The 16,022-nt window shown below is 43.8% G+C and overlaps 1 protein-coding gene across 1 annotated transcript in view; it reads right to left on the bottom strand.

Moving 5' to 3' along the window:
- The window catches only part of LOC124772716 (rho GTPase-activating protein conundrum), a 220,739-nt gene that overhangs the window by 93,236 nt on the left and 111,481 nt on the right, over positions 1–16,022 (bottom strand). Inside the window, exon 2 of the mRNA XM_047249343.1 lies at positions 15,332–15,424. Coding sequence (XP_047105299.1) covers positions 15,332–15,419 — 88 coding nt within the window. The 5' untranslated portion in view covers positions 15,420–15,424. The remainder of the gene's footprint in view (positions 1–15,331; positions 15,425–16,022) is intronic.

Raw genomic sequence — 16,022 nt, 5'->3', positions numbered from 1 at the left:
AATTCGGTTTATTAATGAACAAAGAAAAATTCATAGCTTATGTTCTGGTCAAAGGTCGTGTGCTAAATTCTCTACACTCTAGAGAACTGGAAGAATTTTTACCTTATCTTTCTATCTTGATTTTTTTGCTAAGTGCCAAATGACTTCGAAAATCATTTTTTAGTTAAGTGATCTTCACTTTATCATTGCTGAAATAATCTTCATTAAAACTCGTTTATTTGTGTTCTTGTTTATGCATAGTGTAGGTTTGAATGCAGAGTCTCGCGGCGATAACATTGAATAAAATGTTCTCGGGTTTCCAACCGCGTCAGTTGCTTACAACTACACATGAACTGAGCCACCTACGCAAGGTTTTCCGGAATAACAGCAACAGCTCCCATCAAGTGAAAGAAGTGATTTCTGGGAAATATCAGAATAAGACCACCGACGAAGAGCAGGAAAAGAAACTTGCTTTGCTGCCATTCTGTGGCTCTGTGTCGGGCAAGATAGTCGCCTGTTGAAAAGACACAAGATCAAATCAATCTTCAGGCCTCCAACAAAAATCCGTCAATTACTGAGACCAGTTAAAGACGCACTAGATCTCAGAACACCTGGAGTCTACGAAATACCTTGTGAGTGAGGCCAGAAGTACATCGGACAAACAGCGCGCACTGTGGAACAACGCAGGAAAGAACATGAGAGGTATTATTATTGCCTACGCTACCCAGAGAAATCTGCGTTAGCTGAGCATGCGTTAGAAAACAGTCGCCACATAAAATTTGACGGTACCTCTGTGGTCGCTCGCACTAACGGCTTCTGGGACAGTGTCATAAAGGAAGCTATTGAAATAAAAATTACCGCAAACACCCTGAATAGAGACGGTGGCTTGCAGCTCAGCGCTGCGTGGGATCCAGCGATCGCGCGGTTGAAGGGGGCACGTCGAACGCCGACTCAAAACATGCCCATATATGGCAATGTCACGGGCACCAGTGACGTCACAGCCGGCAGCTAGCGTATATAAGGGCGCACCAACATCCCACTGGCAGTCATAAGACTTGACAATGGCCAAGGAGTGCTTGGCCGAAAGCTCGTGTAGATTTAAGCAATTGACGCGGTTGGAAACCCGAGAACATTTTCTTCATAGTGTAGGTTTTCTCTCTGTAAAACATAAATACCCTTTCGTTTTCAGATATTATGTCTGTTGTGTAGGAGAACACTAGTAGGAAAAATACCATGAACTCGTGCCACATTTTCAATGTGTCAGTGAGCAATACCGTAAAGATTAATACAATGCGAAGGAACAAAATTCATTCATATAACAGGAGTGAGATCGGCTAGAACAGGTTAACTGCCGAATGTTAGCAGGTGCCGCCATAGTCCCTTGTCCCTTGTTTATGCGCGTGCGCAATGTGCAGCATACTCGGAAATTAAGAACTCCACACTCGGCACGGTCTGTAGATCATTGACGTCATAAATACACTCGCGACGTTGGGTGTTCATTTACACGCATGTGCGAAAGGCGCACGCTCTTCGAGTAGCTGATTCTGACCAGAAAGTCGCTCATGTAAAACGCGCTTTTAGACTGCGCATGCTCTGATGTGACATCACCCCTGTCCGCACCTTGGGTGCTTTTCTCTGTAAGTGCTTGTGAAGTACTGTGCAAGCAACATGGCGAATTCTGTAGACGATATGCTAAAGAGGCACTGTTCCAACAGATCTTTGGAGGAGAATGTGAGAGTTAAAGGGTTAGATAGACCTACTCCAAATATAAATCTAACAAGGGAAGGGAATGGGACAAGGACCACTGATTTGGCTCACACTATATCGGTAGAAGCAAGCAGGCGCTCATGTTAGGTTCCTGGAATATTTGGCCCGAGTAGGCCGTAGGAAAAGGTGAAAAGCTCTTTAAGGATTTGGGAGTAGAGGGTGAGGGATGTTTGAGTCTTACGTGATGTATTGGTGCTATAGCACAATTTTCAAGTACACTGATTGGCAGTTTGTTGGCCTGAGTTCGATTCTCTTTGCTACCACATTTTTTTATTGCTCACGAAGTTAAACTACTAATTATAAAATTTGAATACATTTCAACAGTTCAGTTCACATATGTAAAATTATTAAGTTTACTCAAGATTACTGTACGTGTAAGTCAAAGGACTACAGGTTATGTTAAACGTGCAAATATACGAGGAAATTCAGTATGAAAAAAAGAGTTGGATTTGCCGATGTGATGTTTGCGATGCACTCTTTTACTTTCCATATTTGTTATTTGGGAACAGTGATGTGGTGGATATAGAGGGACTGAAATATCTAGGACATATTAAACGTATTAATAATAAAACATAACAGAAAGTATAGACACATAAACAACATACTTGATCTTAGTCTGTTAGGTAGATACAATATACAATGGATGAAGTAAAAAGAGGCTATTTTCTCCCTACTAAAATTTGGCATGTATTTAAAAAATTATTCAAATGGGTCTGACCACTATGGGACTTAAACATCTGAGGTCATCAGTTCCCTAGACTTAGAACTACGTAAACTTAACTAACCTAAGGACATCACGCACATCCATGCCCGAGGCGGGATTCGAACCTACGACCGTAGCAGCAGCGCGGTTCCGGACTGAGCACCTAGAACCGCTCGGTTTCAGCGGCCGGCTGGCATGTATTTTCATGATAAGATAAATTTAGATGTTTTGAAACGTTTAGACGACTCATTTCCTATCCTTTCAATCCTCACGATTGCAGTGAACTTACCGTACGATCTCCGTCAAGACAATCGACTATGAATTTTGCTTTGGCTATTTGTAAATTGTATTGTCTTTGCTTGTTCCTACATTCTGTTACTAAATTCGAATATTCACGCAAAAAAAACCACTTCCGCCGTTCAAGTGCCAAACAGCTCAACGGACAGTTCTCGCAAAGTATATGATTTTGGCGCTGACGTGAAGTCGAACTCGTGACAGCCGAGGCTCAGTATAGGAGCGCTGCAGTAGACTTGACTCCATTGTCGCGAGTAGTCGCTAGGCAAGGAATTCGCCTGTGCAAAAGGGGATTACGGCAAACAACACATGTCATCCCAAAACATATCCAGAAGAAGTAAATATATAGAGGTGCACTTTTAGCTAAGTTATGGCGGAAAATGTGGTGAATTTTATGAGGTACGCAGTTGAATTTTACATCTTATATACAGACACTTTTATTGATGGAACTCTATACTTTTTTTACTGAAACTGGAATGAGCTTTTGTAGAGGTCTGTGGAATTTGATCAAATATTGGGAAGGTAACAGCGCGGAAAACCACTGACCCAGTGTCAGGAGAAGAGGTCTTTAAAACGTCTGCACTACTGTACTAAACTAAGGAAATCCGTAAGTCAGGTTACTGTACCTGATTTGGAAAATCACTGTCATCAACCTATTAGTGGAATAGAATACGGAAAGGATGAAATACGTTGGATTGTAGTACCCGTAGAACACTCCTTTGGCTGTTTCCAATCTTCCATTCAAGCTACCTTGTAAAAACTAGAGATGGTCAAATAAGTTCATTTTTGAGAACTAATTCACTGTTGTCCGGTCCCTTTTTGGGTCCGTTCGTTTTTACTCGTTCACCTATTCTTTTTTATATAATTACGTAATACTCTTTAAATGTAGCATTATGAGTAGACTTACACATCTCCTACAATACACGTTTTTGCTAACTACTATGCACAGGCTAATTGTAGCGTGAGTTCTTGCCTTATGTATGGGAAGTTCTCTGCCAGCGAACAGATGACAGCTTCTCTTACCTACATAGCACTCACGAAACGCTGACAAAAATACGACGGCGTTCCTCCGTCCTCCAGAGCAATGATAGATGTCATACGTGGTAGATGAAACTAAGCGAGCACTGCTGTAAAAGTTGCCCATAGATATGTCAATTACTTAACGTTATCGTAGGCTAGAGTCAGAGATTGTATTGTTTTCAGCTGGCGCCATTTTGTGGCAATGCTGCTGACTACTCGTTGACTTTGGTTACCAATATTGATAATAAATCAGCGGACGACTGCTTTGTTTTCACCCAAGAAACGTTTAAAACGATGCCAAAATTCACATTACGTCCACAAGAGAACAAACACCAATAAATTTCGTAATATAACGTTAGAATGAAAGACATTTAGCCAAAAGTCTTGATGCATTTTGTCCCTCTTCGCAATACTATGAATATGATTTCGTCACTGTGCGATCCGCATGTAATAATAGTTCACCATCCGTGGACATTGTTTATGTCTTTTACTGCTACTATTAAAGCCACAGAAAGCAGGTGAATTTATTAAACAAATATCAGCGATCAAAAATCTTTTACGTTGTACAGTACTGACTATTGACCCACACCTCGAAACGTTGAGCACTCGCTACATATCATGGAACTGCAGATACTGGAAAGATCATTAGACATTTCTCTGCTTGACCACATCAGCAATAGGACTGCAACGATCCGACAAGTAGCTGGAATGGCTGTAATCACTTTAAAGATACATGGATGGAAACTTCGGCGGTATGGACACTTGATAAGAACACCACCCACTTCAGTCATCAGCTCAGTCTCTCATCTCACCGTCGAAGGGCGTAGGCAACGTGGAAGACCCGAAATACGGTGACTAGACACTATAAACGCATATCTGAGATCAAAAAACCTAAATACACTGGAAGCATTAGACCGTAAGGAACTGCGTGTATTGACCCAAAAAGCGGACCTTGTTACAACGGGACGACGCTAAGAAGAAGAGGAAGAATCCATATTTGGAAACTGAACTGTAATGTTAAGCATTTGGAGGTGAAATACATTTTCAGTATTTAATTATTACGCCGCTTGTAGTTTATCATTAAAGCATTAAGTCATTCCCAGACTGTGGCGTATTGCTGAGGGAGTGTGGGAGGGGGATAGATGCGTTCATGCATCATACCAAGGGCGTACCCAGGATCTGAACTAGGGGAGAGGGGGGGGGGGGGGCAGGTCATACTAGTCTCAGGAAACAAGGACTCGAGACAATATACAGCACTTCTTATTAAATGAAACAGTAAACCAGTGAAACACTGCTTTTAATAAACATTTTAAATGCAAGAATGCACTTGTACAATCCGAGAAAACATGTAGCATTTCTTATTAAATAAAACAGTAAACTAGTGAAAAACTGCGAATATCTTCTAGGGGAGGGGGGGCAGCTACCCCCCCCCCCCCCCCTGCCCTTCGCTGGGTACGCTCATGCATCATACTGAAAGTTGACCGTCATGTTTTGATGCAACACTAATAATCATGCTTTGAGTAAACAAGCCCCTCAACTTCTTCGTGCTTCTGTAAATATTTTTAAAAATTCTGTAATACCCCAAACACATGTGCAAGAAAAAAACGTTAGGAATAATTCCTGCTAAGTTTCAGTGGTGGTAATCGTTTTCTAAAATATGTCTTGTATTGTTTTTACTTTCTGAACCAAGAAATAAGGAAAATAACTTTTTGCGCCCCGTCGACGACGGAGCACATGGTTGGAATAGAGAAGAAGGGAAGGAAATCAACCTAGTCCTTTTCAGAGGGATTGTCTCGGCATTTGTGTCAAGCGAAAGGGAAACCTTACATTCCCTAGTCCGTCTGGTGCTGGCCTCCGACCAGTGGTGCAGGAGGACAGACAGTGTTGTTCTTGGATGGCAGGTGAAGATCTGGAGGCTTTACTGATGTGCTTGGCGCACAACCCGGCGATCCTTCCTTTTGGTGGCCAGATGTGGTCAAATGGCTCAAATGGCTCTGAGCACTATGGGACTTAACTTCTGAGGTCATTAGTCCCCTAGAACTTAGAACTAATTAAACCTAACTAACCTAAGTACATCACACACATCCATTCCCGAGGCAAGATTCGAACCTCCGACCGTAGCGGTCGCTCGGTTCCAGACTGCAGCGCCTAGAACCGCTCGGCCACCCCAGCCGTCCAGATGTGGTCGATCGGAACCTTAACGACGAGTCTGCCTGCCTTCATGATCCCCTGGACTCCAACATCGTCCCATTCTCACGTCCAAAATACCCCACTAATCAGGATATGGAGTGGTTCAACCAACCTGCCAAATGAAGACCCACAGTGACGCCCCTTTGAAACACTTGTCAGATGCAGCATCTCCGTTCCCATCACAGTGATCAGTCAACATTTCAAGCTGTTCACGCCTGTGATTGCCATACCATGCTTGGTGACAACACGAAAGACGAACAACGCTAATGCTTTCTGGTGGCAGACAAGTGCAACTCTACAATCATTTACATACCCGCTGATGGTATGTGTACGAAGTTACATTGTCATCCGGCCATGCCTTCCGAGTGCTTCACTACTTTTCTCGGGCACTGTACATTTGTAAGTAGGCAGTTTAGGTTTTTATGTTGGCAACATCACGTAGCGCTCTATATGAAAATCACTGGCTGTGCTGTGTGCAGTCTGTGGCTGGTTGACATTGTTGGAATATTCGCTATTGTAGTGTTGGGCAGTTGGATGTGAACAGCGCGTAGCGTTACGCAGTTGGAGGTGAGCCGCTAGCAGTGGTGGATGTGGGGAGAGAGATGGCAGAATTTTGAGAGCGGACGATCTGGACGTTGGACGTGTGTCCATTAGAAAGAGTAAATTTGTAATACTGTATATCATGAACTGATATATATATATATATATATATATATATATATATATATATATATATATATGTATATGTTGACTTTTGAATATTATTAAGATAAATACATTGTTTGTTCTCTATTAAAATCTTTCAAGCAAAGTATGCCTATCAGCAGTTAGTGCCTTCAGTAGTTAGAAGCTTTTATTTAGCTGCCAGTATTGGTGCTCGCTGTATTGCAGTAGTTCGAGTAACGAACATTTTTGTGAGGTAAGTGATTCGTGACAGGTACAGGTTATTGTTAGTCAGGGCCATTCTTTTGTAGAGATTATTGAATGTCAGATTGCGTTGCGCTAAAAATAGTGGGTGTCAGTTTAGTGATGATCAGAATAAGTAAAGACGAAAATGTCAGAGTACGTTCAGTTTTGCTCATCTGTTGGAAAATCAAATAACGTAAGGGGTTTACCAGCACAGTAATTCATAAATTTTTCTAAGGGGAGGTTTCATATTTAATACAAAAATTATAGAATGAATCAATGATTTAAGCTGCATTACGTATTACGTGAGTTACGAATGATATTTTTGAATAATAATAAATAATGATGATTTTAGAATTATGACATGTATGGGTTGCAAGTGTGAAAGTCACAAATCTGCAGTAATTTACGAGGTTTGCCCAGAAAGTAATGCACCGCATTTTTTTCTCAGCCGAAAACAATGCTATGAACGTGAAACGTTACGTATATATTATCTGAAGTCTCCTGAATAAGTGCGCCAAGTTTCTGTCACTTCTGACAGACAGCGTAGCTGCAGGAAAGTTTCAGAATGGCGTCTGTAGGTGATGCACGTTACAAGCAACGTGCCATCATTGAATTTCTCACTGCAGAGAAAGAAACTGTGCCAGCCGCCGTGGCCGAGCGGTTCTAGGCACTTCAGTCTGGAACCGCGCGACCGCTACGGTTGCAGGTTCGAGTCCTGCCTCGGGCATGGATGTGTGTGATGTCCTTAGGTTAGTCAAGTTTAAGTAGTTCAAAGTTCTAGGGGACTGATGACCTCAGATGTTAAGTACCATAGTGCTCAGAGCCATTTGAACCATTTGAAAGAAACTGTGAGGAATATTCACAAATGCTTGTGCAGTCTACTGAGCATCTGCTGTCGACAGAAGTACGGTTAGTTGCTGGGCACGGAGGGTGAAGCCATCAGAAGGAGGTTGGGCGGAGCTCATCGATTTGCAGTTGTCGGGGGCCGGCCGAAGTGGCCGTGCGGTTAAAGGCGCTGCAGTCTGGAACCGCAAGACCGCTACGGTCGCAGGTTCGAATCCTGCCTCGGGCATGGATGTTTGTGATGTCCTTAGGTTAGTTAGGTTTAAGTAGTTCTAAGTTCTAGGGGACAAATGACCTCAGCAGTTGAGTCCCATAGTGCTCAGAGCCATTTGAACCATTTTTTTGCAGTTGTCAGGGATACCATCCACGGCTGTCACACCCGACATGTTGCAGCGAGCTGAAGCTGTCATTCGCGAGGACAAACGCATTACGACTCTGCAATAGACGCTGCATCTGTCAATCAGCAAAGGACGTGTTGATGCAATTATCCGCACTCTTGGATATTCAAAAGTGTGTGCAAGATGGCTGCCACCGTATCTAACAGTGGATCACAAATCAAACAGAAAAAAATATTTGTCTTGATTTGTTGCAATTTTTTGAAGTTGAGGGGGAGGCCTTCTTGTCCCGGATTGTGACAGGTGATGAAACCTGGGTTCACCATTTTGAGCCCGAAGCAAAACGACAGCCGATGGAATGGCGCCATTGCCACTCCCACAGATGAAAAATATCAAAGCAACTGCTTCCGCCGGGGAGGTCATGATCACCATGTTCTGGGACTGTGAAGGTGTGATTCTCATTCATGTGATGTCAAGAGGCGGTACCATTAATTCAGAAGCACATGTCAACACATTAACAAAACTCAAGACGCGCTTCCAGCGACTTCGGCGCCACAGCAACCCAGGAAATGTTTTGCTGCAACACGATAAAGCTCGGCCCCACACAAGTCTGAGGACTGCTGAACACATCGCAAAACAGGGTTGGACAGTGTTACCCCATCTACCCTACAGCCCTGACCTAGCCCCTTCGCCTCTTCGACTCCTTTGGGCCATTAAAGGAAGCCATTCGTGGAAAACATTTTGAAGACGATGAGGTGATTCACACAGTGAAGCACTGGCTCCGCCACCAGGAGGAGTATTGGTACCGATATGGAATATACACCCTTCTATCGCGCTGGAGGAAGGCCATAGAACTGGATGGAGGTTACCTGAAAAAATAAGGTGTGCAAATAAAACACCATTCTTTCGTGTGTGTATTTCTCATTATGTTCAATAAAGAATTGTTGAAGAAAAAAATGCGGTGCATTACTTTCTGGGCATCCCTCGTAAATAGATACAACTGTCACTCTCGTTTACAATGAGAAAAATTTTCAATTCAGTGTAGTTTTATCATATGCGGGGGTCATTAGTAACCCGATCACCACTAATCACAATTCTCAGTTAGCTCTGTGACGCTATAATGACTTTTTCATTTGTTCCGCAGACGTGATCTGAGACTTGATCGATATCTTAAACTCTTCTAATCGCCCCACCCATTCCCGTTACTTCTAAAGCATCTTAATATTATAACTGAGGTTTCTTGCGCGTATTATGTTTGTTTTTGACAACTGTGAATCTGATGATGTTCGTGTAAAGCGGTCTTCAATTGCAATATTCGTCTGAACACCGCGTTTCTTTTCTAGAAATGGCGATTATGGAGGCTGTGTGCTGTTGCCTTCCTGCGACCGCAGAACAGATTTACCCAGCCAGTTACGGGGACATGTAAGAGTGTAACGTGGAATACGAACCACGGTGCAGTTTGATGAACGAAACGATAAGGAACAGAAAACTCGTCGAACAGATTGAGAATTGAATCCGAGACCTTTGAACATTTAGTCAGACACGCTCTTACGCACCTAGTGATTACAGCTTTCCAATTATACGCACTTATTTATGATGAAACCCGTTTGATAGTCTCAGAAAGTTCTACATACGCGTGTAACTCTGACACTGTCGCTATCTGTTAATGAATACCAATAACTCTTTGTTTTGTCGGAGCGCGAATCAAGGCTCCATGTGGTCCGCCCTTCTTCTTCAAAACTGGATGACGTAAAAATACGCTGCTCTAATGGAGAGACACAGTCTATTAATACCACGCGCGATATAAATTGCAATACGTAACCCATAACAGAAACGAGTGTGACTTAATTTTATTGTATGTCGAACTTTGTCGGCAGCTGTTTTAGAACAATTCCAAATAAGTTTTAGCGTAAAAAAAAGGACGAGCAAAAGAAAAAGAGACATTGTGACATATGTTGTGCATGATGCATAATTTGAGTGGAATATCAGTAGCTATATCAGCGGGAAACGGATGTTGGGAAGGAGACCTCGTCTGGTAGTATTGTGTTACGGGATATCGCAAGAGCATGACGCAAGGGAAATGGGCGTGGGTGAGATAAGGGAAAGATTGTGGGTTATATCGAGGAGATACCGGCACTAACGCCCATGCCACGTTGTACACAACTCTTCTCTCCGGATAGGAAGGATACCCGCATAGGGCACTGACTTCAGAAGACCATATTTATTACCTAACAGTTCAATGTTTCTGCTACATATTAAAAGTATACAGATAAACCATATAATATGATGCAGAGTAGGAGGATTATCATATCCTCCATCTCCGGCAAAATGCCTCTATAACTGGCTGGGTTAAGTCAGTTCCAATGTCGGAGAAACATTTACAATAGGTCCAGATGCAAAAAAGAGAGACTGCAGTGCTCAAATCAGCCTGTAGATTGTCATGCTACATTCTATTTTCTTACGGAATATAAAACTTTGTCTGCCAGTTTTCTTTCTGTGAGGAGAGTGAGACGGACATTTGGGCCAAGATGAATTTTAAAGGAACGCCTGTCATGCTGTAATTATTAGTGGTCAACAAGGTGGCAGTGACCGTCAGACAGATTGTGTAGTCTGAAGAATGACTCCAGGAGAGCAGGTATATCTGCGTGGGAGGTAGCTGACGCTTAGCACTAGCCAGGCAACGGCAGCTAACAGATCTTCATAGTTCCCTCAGAACTCGTTTGAAAGACAGACTCTGCTTTTTGTAGGTACGACCGTTGAGAGTGGCAACAGAAAGTAGCGCCTAACCGGACACTCTGCTGTCTTCTTGCTGGGGCCGAGTTTTTGAACAGCCTCACTTTTGTCGGTGTCCTGCAGCAGTCACCACATAACGTCCGCGTGATCAGCGTCTATCACAGACGACTTCGAGGTAGCCGCCATGTTGGCGAAAGTCTGGCTCTAACGTTTCATGCACTTATAGGGATTGTGAGAGCCACTGAAATAGAATACGAGACGTAAACGACCTACACGACTCACGCAATCAGAAGACAATTGCCGGGCGCATCTGCACACCATGCTCCATTGTTGCTCCTTCTCGATCGTCTCAAGTGGATTCCTTGATATCATTTTAAAACTCTGACTTTCAACTAATGCGTGACCTAATATCAAATACCAATACACTCTTTCCTCCCAATTTGAGAGCTTATTTTTCTGGTCTGTATGTACACTGTCTAGCCGCATTACCGTGACCACTATCAAGATGCTGAATAAACACATTTTGTCCGCCTGCTTAGCTCAGCGGTAACGTGCTTTCCTACCATGCAGCGGGCCCAGGTTCGATTCCCGGCCGGGTGTTCTGGACTGGATGTTCTGTTGTCCTCGTCATTATCTTATCATTACCGACGAGCAAGTCGCCCAATGTGGCGTCACCTGAAATAAGGCTTGCAACCCGGCGGCCGAACACCCCCGGATGGGGCCTCCCAGCCAACAATGCCACACGATCTTTTTTCAACCACATTTCGGAGTGCTTACGATGGACCGGTCTGATAAAAAGCTCTAAAATTTAGACGCACTGCGTGGTTATAATTAAACTGACGGTGTAACAATTGCTGCAGTGCGGTATCTAGGCATCGCACGGCGCTGAAACATCGTAAGTACATTCATGAATCGGAGCGCTTACGGAGAAGGTGAAAAAAAAATAATACCACTCTCTGCCACCACGTGAAAATATGGCGCTGTAAGCAGCCGCAGTGTAAAATATTTACTATTTAACGTCAGTATGCTGCTGGCGAGGCCTACGAGAAAGACAGGCCGCGGCGCGTACATCACGAGGGTAACTGAGCTAGCTCTCTCGCTCAGCTCAGCAGACGATATGCGTTTCTAATCGTTTTAACTCGTTACTGGGTGTTTACGTGCAAATGAGAATTCTGTATTCTACTGAAATCTGGTTTTATAGAGTCTTACTGGTTACTAGCACTACAACAAAATACACTACTGTGCAGTAGCTGTAATTCAAGATCTATGCTCTGCATAAATTGTATAAGTGCTCATTTATAGCTTTTAGTCTCTACTGCTTAACGGATCTCCTTTCGTGCAAGATGTAGTGACTCTTCCAATCTACGAGCGGTTCTAGGCGCTACAGTCTGGAATCCGCGCGACCGCTACGGTAGCAGGTTCGAATCCTGCCTAGGGCATGGATGTGTGTGATGTCCTTAGGTTAGTCAGGTTTACGAAGTTCTAAGTTCTAGGGGACTGATGACCTCAGAAGTTAAGTCCCATAGTGCTCAGAGCCCAGCCAGCCAGTAGAGCCGTAACAAATTATTAGTAGGCATATGGACTTTCTATCGCTGTACGACTAATAAACAATAAGACTCCATAATAGCTTATTCACAGTAGAAGATGCAATTCTCATTCCGACGTAAACACGCAGCTACTAGTTAACAGGTTCAGAATCGTAGATTGTCTGCTGAGCTGAGCGGGCGAGTCAGGGCTATCTTCGTGACATACGCGCCGCGGCCTGTCTTTCTCGTGGCCCTCGGCTGTTTGTTGCTTGGCGGCGCGTGTTTATTTCTTTTGCGAAGTAACTGTTGGTGTAATGAGTTAAGATGCGTTTTCTGTACGGAACGCAGTGGCTCTTGAGAAGAAGGATCGTGCGCTGTTGGTAAAGTTGATTTTATCAGAACGACAGAAGTAGTAGCGCTGCAATGCGGGAACATCGCCGAAAGGAACAGCTGCGAAAACGCCACATATCAATAAATGGGCTAAAGAAAATCATCAAGAAATTTAGAGAAACAGGTAAATTAGACTGTGCAGCAGGGACATTGGTTTGGGTTTTACGGCCCGTTGACATCGAGATCATTAGTTGGGGGGGGGGGGGGAGACGTAGTCCATTCCCATGGCACTTTGTTGGTAACGTTGCTGTAGCTATAGCCAATGTTGCAGCACATGCCTCAAATTCTTCAGCCAGTGCTCAGACTGTATCTTGGGAATTGTCTCTCCTCTGGTCAACAGTTCAGTAGATTTTGCGGAGCATTTTACACTGGTATCCCTACGAGATTCAGAGTGTGCACCGAGCGAAGCCCCAAGATAGGCTACAACGCCGTGGCGTTGCCCTTGTTTATTGTTTTTGTTCAAGAATGTGAATGGATGACACGTGACCGCGGAACAGCCTTTCGACGAACGAGGGACGTTTTATTCTGCACGGTGCCGTGAATGCACGGACCTGTCACATATGGGGCTCTTCTCCGCCTTATCTCTGCAGAAACATCCGCTCCACTCAACTTATGCGACTGTGTGGTGTGGTTTCACAAGCACCTTGACTCTGTCCTTTTCCCTTCGCAGGTGTGTTAGAAGCAACGTGACATCTGTATGCTATAAGACCTTCTTGTGTAACACGTGATTCCAGCTTTGCAAGAACGCAACTGTGTTTAAACCACTTATTTCATGCAGGTTGGCATGACACATGTCGTTTGCCATTAGAAAGGCCGCGTCATCTGTAGGCAATTTCCAGATTCACCGACTTAAATCCACGTGATTTCTTTTATGGAGATATCTGAAAGATAGTGTCTATAAGGGACGTATCCAGACTCTTCTTGATCTGAAGGATGGCATATGACGACATATCGCTCTGATTGCAACGGATATACCGTGCTACGGATGCAGCGTGTTGCTGAGTCGGGAGACCATACTGCCAACATGTTGTCACTTGTGATCATATCCTTATAAATGTGCCGGAACCACCGTTATCGTTCAAAACTCCGCCCCCGGTAGCTGAGTTGTCAGGGCGACAGAATGCCAATCCTAAGGGCCCGGGTTCGATTCCCGGCTGGGTCGGCGATTTTCTCAGCTCAGGAAATGGGTCTTGTGTTGTTCTAATCATCATCATTTCATCCCCATCGACGCGCAAGTCGCCGAAGTGGCGTCAAATCGAAAGACTTGCACCCGGCGAACGGTCTACCCGACGGGAAGCCCTAGTCACACGACATTTACATTTATCGTTCAAAAGATTAATTGTGACTCATCACATTCATGTGCTAAAGTAGTTTCATAAACCAAACTTGTACAGTAAGTTTAAGACATCTTTGTACACTTTACAAGTTATTCAGTGATGTTTTGACAACGTGCTCCACATCTCCAGAGGAAACTGTGCATCAACATTGTTCTGTTATGTGAGGTTGCATACAACGACTTCGGTAGGGCAGCTGAATAATCCTGTATACTAATCGTTTAATTGGGTTATATACCGGAAATGTGTTACTTACAAACTTCCCATTTTCATATCTACTGCTAATTTCGTTGCTTCAGATGGTGATACTCACTTTATAGGCCAACTTTTCTGAACCATTTACGGTAGATAGTACCATAAAGAAAAAAAAGGTACAGAGACATCCAAAGCCTGAAACTTGGAAGGTAGGAGACGAGGTACTGGCAAAAGTAAAGCTGTGAAGACGGGACGTAAGTCGTGCTTGAGTAGCTCAGATGGTAGAGCGCTTGCCCGCGAAAGGCAAAGGTCCTGAGTTCGAGTCTCGGCCCGGCACACAGTTTTAATCAGCCAGGAAGTTTCATATCAGCGAACACTCCGCTGCAGAGTGAAAATCTCAACCTGGAAAAATCCAAAGCCTGTATAACCTACACCGCTAATTAAACAAAGAATGATTGTAGTCACTTGGATAAGTATGGTGGAAGTAAGGTATGTCTTGATCCAAAAATACCGTGTAACCCGTGGCCAGTCCTCACTTGTATCTTTTACAGCGTAATTCCGTTTACTAAACATCGCTCAGTCGTCTCTGAGAGGGAACTTATATCGATTATGCAGCTGTCGCCTGTCTGGATACCGTTACTGATACCGTCACACAGCATTAGGTGGCTTGCGGAGTATGATGCAGATGTATATGAGCATATAACGACGTCGGCAGGGGCAGCTGAATCACCCTGAGAAGTAAGTGTCAAGAACCAGGGCGGATGGGGCAGAATAGGAGGACGAGATCCAACCAGTCCAAAGACTGATGATGAAAAAAGCACGAGAATAAAGTCAAGTTCTACAAATGGACAGTTTTTGTCAAAAGAATCGTGGAACTTGGCTGTGAAGTAATACACGTGTTCACTTAGATGGGGAAAGAAACAATATGTGCAGTTTTAATATGAGTACTGAATCGATTGGTTCTTCCAACACAATCTCCAGACATACCAATAAATAAATGAACATTCAAGTGACATAGCGTAGCGACGTTTCGCCTCAATATTCAAGGAGAGAAGGACGACACCTTGTTTCAGATTACGCAGGTGTTTTTCAGAAATCAGCGTGACGACATACCTTCAGCGTCATCGAGGCCGCCGTCGTCGTGCAGGAAGCGGAACTCGTTCAGGTACTCCTGGTAGTCCTCATCGTGGTCCGCCTCCATCACTCCTGCAACAAAGGCAGGCAACACAAATCAGGGGCAGTTTTAATGGTAACAGCGCACGCCCCATCATCACAATATCGGATCCAGCACTAAATCACATTACTATAAGCGTAAAGAGATGTGTGTACACACACACACACACACACACACACACACACACACACACACACACAAACACATACATACACACACACACACATAGAGACAAAACCAGAAGACGAAGCGAGAAGCTAGTGCTACTCGAACCTGGCCCAGAAGCTATGTCAAAATGTCGTGTCACTTGATGCGACCACGAAAGTCGACAGCAGTCGACGAACTCCAACTTTGGAGACGCTATATTGGTCCTATTTCCGTGTATGCGTATTGTTTCTTGGCTATATGACAGTACACGGTTTCAAGGCAAGGGCGCACTGAAGATTTATCACGAACACATCACTCTTATTACGATCTGTGTCAGTTACATGTTAGTTCATGACGGATTGGTGGTAAAAGCCTTCGGGAGATTATAAGATAAATGATAATATTGTTCTTAGCTGCTTGGGTTCAGCGAGGTCGTGTGGATATTATAGAAACGCCGAGTTTCAGAGTTGAACTAAGTACGTC

This window comes from Schistocerca piceifrons, chromosome 2 (genome assembly GCF_021461385.2).
Source record: "Schistocerca piceifrons isolate TAMUIC-IGC-003096 chromosome 2, iqSchPice1.1, whole genome shotgun sequence".
Lineage (NCBI taxonomy): Eukaryota > Metazoa > Arthropoda > Insecta > Orthoptera > Acrididae > Schistocerca > Schistocerca piceifrons.
Note: the sequence above shows the minus strand (reverse complement) of the source record. Positions and strands in the feature narration are given on the sequence as shown.